The 7,500-nt window shown below is 30.7% G+C and overlaps 2 protein-coding genes across 5 annotated transcripts in view; one reads left to right on the forward strand and one right to left on the reverse strand.

Annotated features, from left to right (window-relative positions):
* Positions 1 to 7,500, reverse strand: part of LOC147466583 (uncharacterized) — a 411,126-nt gene that overhangs the window by 390,839 nt on the left and 12,787 nt on the right. The window contains exons 4-5 of the mRNA XM_086535301.1: positions 4,683 to 4,781; positions 513 to 611 (exon numbers count right to left, since the gene is read on the reverse strand). Coding sequence (XP_086391427.1) covers positions 513 to 611; positions 4,683 to 4,781 — 198 coding nt within the window. The remainder of the gene's footprint in view (positions 1 to 512; positions 612 to 4,682; positions 4,782 to 7,500) is intronic.
* Positions 1 to 7,500, forward strand: part of LOC122265040 (uncharacterized) — a 347,272-nt gene that overhangs the window by 128,137 nt on the left and 211,635 nt on the right. The window lies entirely within an intron of this gene.

A 7,500-nucleotide genomic window follows, 5' to 3' on the forward strand; every position in this document is an offset into this window, starting at 1 on the left:
ACTATAACAATAATAATAATAATCATAGCAATGATATGTATAAAATCATATTTAAGAAAAATTGAAGTAAAAATAAAAATTATATCAATAATGAAAAGAGTAAAAGAGGAAGACAAAAGATGAATGATGAAAAATGACAATTACGAAAAGAAAATTCTTGAAATAATAATAATAACACAAATGTAATTGTAATAAATGATAAGATATGAATGTATAATAATAATGAATATTTGTATGATAATAATAATCATAACCTTGAAATACATACGACAAATGATAATGAATATATAACATTTACAAATAACTCAAATTAACAACTAAAACATAAGGATTGGATAAATAAAAAAGAATATTGAATGATGAAGAAATAAGAAAACCTGATGATAGATGTATCCTTATTAGATCTAAATAATAATTATTATAAATTTCCACAGAGATAAAGATGATAAAAGAAACAAAAGCAAAATTCTTCTGGTGCCTTTAAGAAGTCACTCGCTTTCCAATCGCCTTACCATCCTTATCCTTGGCGTTCACTTCTCCGCCCTTCTCGAGGAGCGTCTCTGCAACAGCATTGTGGCCGTTCACGGAAGCAAGGTGTAAGGGAGTCAAACCTGAGGGAGGAAGATGCTTCTGTTAGACGTCTGTTTGTGAGTAATGAACGTGAGAAGGGAAGTGAGGATGACAATGAGAAGGTGAATGTGAGGGAGAATGAGACTAGTTTTAGGAATGAGATTAATAGAGATGATTAGGGTGATAAGGGTAAGGGCTAGGAATAGTATGGATATTTTGAATATTAATAAAATTACAAATACTTAGAATGTTAATGAAAATAAGAATTATGAAAAAGTATAGAAACAAGAAGGAAAAGAAAAAAATATATATGTATGATAATCAGAAAGAATATTATAATGAAAATGAATGTATGATAATTATTTATCAGTAATATATATATTTTATATATATATAATATATATAATATAGAGAATTATACAGAAATATAGAGTGACAAAGAGTAGGAGAATTATACATATGGGGTTTTCTTGCCACATTCGTGCAGTAAATAAAGATGTTCTTTAGCCATTGAAACACGTGGTGTTGTTGAGCGTCTGCTAATTTATTCAGAAACTCATATTGATATAAAATGATTTACACTTCTGTTTCAATGCAGTTAAAATATATAGTCTTCATAATGGAAAAACATACACCTGATAAATGGTGTAACATATACAAAACATGTCTTTCTTGTAGTAAATAAGCGTAAAATAAAAAAACATCAAATATTGGTGGAACATGGGAGACATTACGTATGTCAAAGAAAACGGACCCGCCGTTCGGGGGGACTTAACTAAAGTTTTATATTTCTAAATTTATTACTATCATTATTCATCATCACCATTATTGTTATCATTGTTATCATAAATATGTAATTACCATTATCATTAGATCTATTATCATCATGAAAGTGTTATCATCAACATTATCAGTGATGATTACTTTATCATTAATATTGTTATCATTACCACCATCAACATTATGAAACTTTTCATTATCGTCATTATTGTTGTTGCTTTTGTTGCCATTACTTTCTCCATTATCATCATTGTCTTTGTCATCACTGACAAAGACCTCGCAACAACACCACCAACAAAAGCATGTAGGAGAACAAGAACAGGATCACCATCAAAATAACAATAATGAGAAGAAGGATGATAACAATTGATAATTTAATAGAAATAGTAGTAATAATAATAGTAATCTTCATGAAATAATAATGCTAATATGAATAGCACAATTGATGATGATTATGATTGATGAAGAGGATGATCATATTTCTTTTAGATAAACAGGAAAATAATAATGATAATGTCAATAATAATTAAGATTATCATACTTATTATTATCATAATTGTTATAACTAATTATTATAACATTTATAGTATAAAGAAATATAGAGAAATCTATTTATTTCTATTTTATAGAATATTCTATGAAAATATTTTATTGAAAAATTCATAGAATAAAGAAATAAATATCAATAAAATTAATGATAAAAGATGAAAAAGATTCCCTTATTAAATTATAACAATAATTGTTATCAATTCCATGAAGACAAAGAAGAGAAAAGAAACAAAAGCAAAATTCTTCTGGCGCCTTTAAGGAGTCACTCGCTTTCCAATCGCCTTACCATTCTCATCCTTGGCGTTCACTTCTCCGCCCTTCTCGAGGAGCGTCTCAGCAACAGCATGATGGCCGTTCAAGGAAGCAAGGTGTAAGGGAGTCAAACCTGAGGGAGGAAGATGCTTCTGTTAGACGTCTGTTTGTGAGTAATGAGTGTGAGAAGGGAAGTGAGGATGACAATGCGAAGGTGAATGAGAGTGAGAATGACAGTGAGAAGGTGAATGTAAGTGAGAATGACAATGAGAAGGTGAAGGCGAGTGAGAATGACAATGAGAAGGTGAATGTGAGTGAGAATGACAATGAGAAGGTGAATGTGAGTGAGAATGACAATAAGAAGGTGAATATGAGTGAGAATGAAAATGAGAATGTGAATGTGAGTGTGAATGACAATTAAAAGGTGAATGTGAGTGAGAATGACAGTGAGGTGAATGTGAGTGAGAATGACAATGAGAAAGAGAATGTGAGTGAGAAGGACAATGAGGAGGTGAATGTGAATGAAAATGAAAGTGAGAAGGTGAATGAGAGTTAGAATGGAAATGAGAAGGTGAATGTGAGTGAAAATGACAATGAGAAGGTGAATGTCAGTGAGAATGATAATAGGAAGGTGAATGTGAGTGAGAATGACAATGAGAAGGTGAATGTGAGTGAGAATGGCAATGAGAAGGTGAATGTGAGTAAGAATGACAATGAGAAGGTGAATGTGAGTAAGAATGACAATGAGAAGGTGAATGTGAGTGAGAATGACAATGAGAAGGTGAATGTGAGTGAGAATGACAATGAGAAGGTAAATGAGTTGGAATGACAATTTGGTGAATGTGAGTGAGAATGAAAATGAGAAGATGAATGTAAGTGAAAATGATAATGAGAAGTTAAATGAGTTAGAATGACAATGATGAGGTGAATGTGAGTGAGAATGACAATGAGAAGGTGAATGTGACTAAGAATGACAATGCTAAGGTGAATGTGAATGAGTATGACAACACTTATATGCATGTGAGTGAGAATGATAATGAGATATTAAATGTGAGTGAGAATGACAATGAAAAAGTGAATGCGAGTAATAATGACATGAGAAGGTGAATGTGTGTGAGATTGATAATGAGAAGGTGAATGTTAGTGAGAATGACAATGAGAAGGTGAATGTGAGTGAGAATGACAATGAGAAGGTGAATGCGAGTAATAATGACATGAGAATGTGAATGTGAGTGAGATTGACAATGAGAAGGTGAATGTTAGTGAGAATGACAATGAGAAGGTGAATGTGAGTGAGATTGACAATGAGAAGGTGAATGTTAGTGAGATTGACAATGAGAAGGTGAATGTGAGTGAGAATGACAATGAGAAGGTGAATGAGTAATAATGACAATGAGAAGGTGAATGAGTTAGAATGATAATGAGAAGGTGAATGACAATGTGAAGGTGAATGCAAGTGAGAATGTGAGTGAGTATGAGGCTAGTTTTAGGAATGAGATTAATAGAGATGATTAAGGTGATAAGGATAAGGGCAAGGAATAGTATGAATATTTTGAATATTAATAGAATTGCAAATGAGAGGAATGTTAATGAAAATAACAATTAGGGAAAAGGCATGAAATGTGAAGGAAAAGAAAAATATGTGTATGATAATGAGAAGGAATATCTTAGTGAAAATGAATGTTTAATAATTATTTATCTACAATATAATTTTTTAAAAATATTACTATCATTATTATTGTATTTCCTTTCTTTATTATTTTTACAACTACAAAGACCATTGTAATAACAACAGTAATCATGATAGCTATGATGATAACAATGATAATAAAATAATTTAAAAGATATCAATCATAATGATAGAAATATTAGTAAAGATAATGACAATAACATAATATTAATAATATAATATTAATAATGATAATGATAATAATGATAATGAAAATATTAATGATGATATTTTCTAAAAATGATAACATAAAAATAATAATTATCACTAAAAAAAATCATCATTAATAAGAATTAGAATTCATAATAAATTTATAATCATTTATAATCAATATTTAAAATATTCATTATAAAAAGAATAATCATCATAACCAATAAATATTATTTGCATCATTACTGTTATTACTATCATTATTCACCTTCCAATCACCATCATTATTATCATTATAGCATTAATAATTAATAATTAATTAATTAATAATATCATTATATCAATAATATTTCAAATATGATTATGATTATCATGATTATCATAACTGTTAGAACTAATCCTTCTATATATAATACTTATAGTATAAAGAAATATAGAAAAAATCATTTGTTTTCATTTAATAGAATAATTCATAAAAATGTTTTATTGAAAAAAAACCTTGAATAAAGAAATAAATATAAAAAATGAATTAATAAAATTATATCATAACAATAATTGTTATATATTTCCATAAAGACAAAGAAGAGAAAAGAAACAAAAGCAAAATTCTTCTGGTGCCTTTAAGAAGTCACTCGCTTTCCAATCGCCTTACCATCCTTATCCTTGGCGTTCACTTCTCCGCCCTTCTCGAGGAGCGTCTCTGCAACAGCATGATGGCCGTTCCAGGAAGCAAAGTGTAAGGGAGTCCAACCTGAGGGAGGAAGATGCTTGTGTTAGACGTCTGTTTGTGAGTAATGAGCGTGAGAAGGGAAGTGAGGATGACAATGCGAAGGTGAATGTGAGTGAGAATGACAGTGAGAAGGTGAATGTGAGGGAGAATGAGACTAGTTTTAGGAATGAGATTAATAGAGATGATTAGGGTGATAAGGGTAAGGGCTAGGAATAGTATGGATATTTTGAATATTAATAAAATTGCAAATTCTTAGAATGTTAAGGAAAATAAGAATTATGAAAAGGTATAGAAACAAGAAGGAAAAGAAAAAAATATATATGTATGATAATGAGAAAGAATATTATAATGAAAATGAATGTTTGATAATTATTTATCAGTAATATATATTTTTTATATATATACAATATATATAATATAGAGAATTATACAGAAATATAGAGTACATGTATAAATTATACATGTGGGGTTTTCTTGCCACATTCGTGCAGTAAATAAAGATGTTCTTTAGCCATTGAAACACGTGGTGGTGTTGAGCGTCTGCTAATTTCTTCAGAAAATCATATTGATATAAAACGATTTACACTTCTGTTTCAATGCAGTTAAAATATATAGTCTTCATAATGGAAAAACAAACACCTGATAAATGGTGTAACATAAACAAAACATGTCTTTTTTGTAGTAAATAAGCGTAAAATAAAAAACTTCAAATATTGGTGGAACATGGGAGACATTACGTGTGTCAAAGAAAACGGACCCGCCGTTCGGGGGGACTTAACTAAACTTATATTTCTAAATTTATTACTATCATTATTCATCATCACCATTATTATTATCATTGTTATCATAAATATGTCATTACCATTATCATTAGTTCTATTATCATCATGAAAGTGTTATCATCAACATTATCAGTGATGATTACTTTATCATTAATATTGTTATCATTACCACCATTACATTATGAAACTTTTCATTATCATCACTATTGTTATTGCTTTTGTTGCCATTACTTTCTCCATTATCATCATTATCTTTGTCATCACTGACAAAGACCTCGCAACAACACCACCAACAAAAGCATGTAGGAGAACAAGAACAGGATCACCATCAAAATAACAATAATGAGAAGAAGAAGGATGATAACAATTGATAATTTAGTAGAAATGGGAGTAACAATGATAGTTATAGTAATGAAATAATAATAAGAATATGAATAAGACCATTGATGATGATTATGATTGATGATGAGGATGATCATATTTCTTTTAGATAATCAGGAAAATAATAATGACAATGTCAGTAATAATTAAGATGATCATACTTATTATTATCATAATTATCATAACTAATCATTATAACATTTATAATATAAAGAAATATAGAAAAATCTATTTTTTTCTTAGTTATAAAATAATCTATGAAAATATTTTATTGAAAAATTCATAGAATAAAGAAATAAATATCAATAAAATTAATGATAAAAGATGAAAAAGATTCCCTTATTAAATTATAACAATAATTGTTATAAATTCCATACAGACAAAGAAGAGAAAAGACACAAAAGCAAAATTCTTCTGGCGCCTTTAAGAAGTCACTCGCTTTCCAATCGCCTTACCAAATGGATTCTTGTCGTTCACTTTTCCGCCCTTCTCGAGGAGCGTCTTTGCAACAGCATGATGGCCGAACTGGGAAGCACAATGTAAGGGAGTCCAACCTGAGGGAGGAAGATGCTTGTGTTAGACGTCTGTTTGTGAGTAATGAACGTGAGAAGGGAAGTGAGAATGACAATGCGAAGGTAAATGTGAGTGAGAATGACAGTAAGAAGGTGAATCCGAGTGAGAATGACAATGCGAAGGTGAATGTGAGTGAGAATGACAGTAAGAAGGTGAATCCGAGTGAGAATGACAATGAGAAGTTAAATGTGAGTGAGGATGACAGTGAGAAGGTGAATGTGAGTGAGAATGACAATCAGAAGGTGAAAGTCAGTGAAAATGACAATGATCAGGTGAATGTGAGTGAGAAAGAAAAGAAGGTGAATGTGAGTGAGATTGACAATGAGTGGGTGAATGTGAGTGAGAATGGCAATAAGAATGTGAATGAGAATGACAGTGAGAAGCTGAATGTGAGTTAGAATGACAAGAAGGTGAATGTGAATGAGAATGACAATGAGAAGGTGAATGTGGGTGAGAATGACAAGGAGGTGAATGTGAGTGAGAATGACAATAAGAAGGTGAATGTGAATGAGAATGACAAGGAGAAGGTAAATGTGAGTGAGAATGACAATGAGAAGAAGAATGTGAGTGAGAGTGAGAATGACAAGGTGAATATGAGTGAGAATGACAATGATAAGGTGAACGTGAGTGAAAATGACAATGAGAAGGTGAATGTGAGTGAGAATGACAATGAGAAAGTGAATGTGAGTTTAAATGACAATGAGAAGGTTAATGTGAGTGAGAATGACAATGAGAATGTGAGTGAGAATGTCAATGAGAAGGTGAATGTGAGTGAAAATGACAATGAGAAGGTGAATGAGAATGACAATGAGAAGGTGAATGTGAGTGAGTGAGAATAACAATGAGAAGGTGAATGTGAGTGAGAGTGACAATGAGAAGGTGAATGTGAGTGAGAATGACAATGAGAAGGTGAATGTGAGTGAGAATGACAGTGAGAAGGTAAATGTGAGTGAGAATGACAATGAGAAGGTGAATGTGAGTGAGAATGACAATGAGAAGGTGAA

Source organism: Penaeus japonicus, unplaced genomic scaffold, assembly GCF_977035675.1.
Source record: "Penaeus japonicus unplaced genomic scaffold, GWHDUDI00000001_assembly GWHDUDI00000043, whole genome shotgun sequence".
Lineage (NCBI taxonomy): Eukaryota > Metazoa > Arthropoda > Malacostraca > Decapoda > Penaeidae > Penaeus > Penaeus japonicus.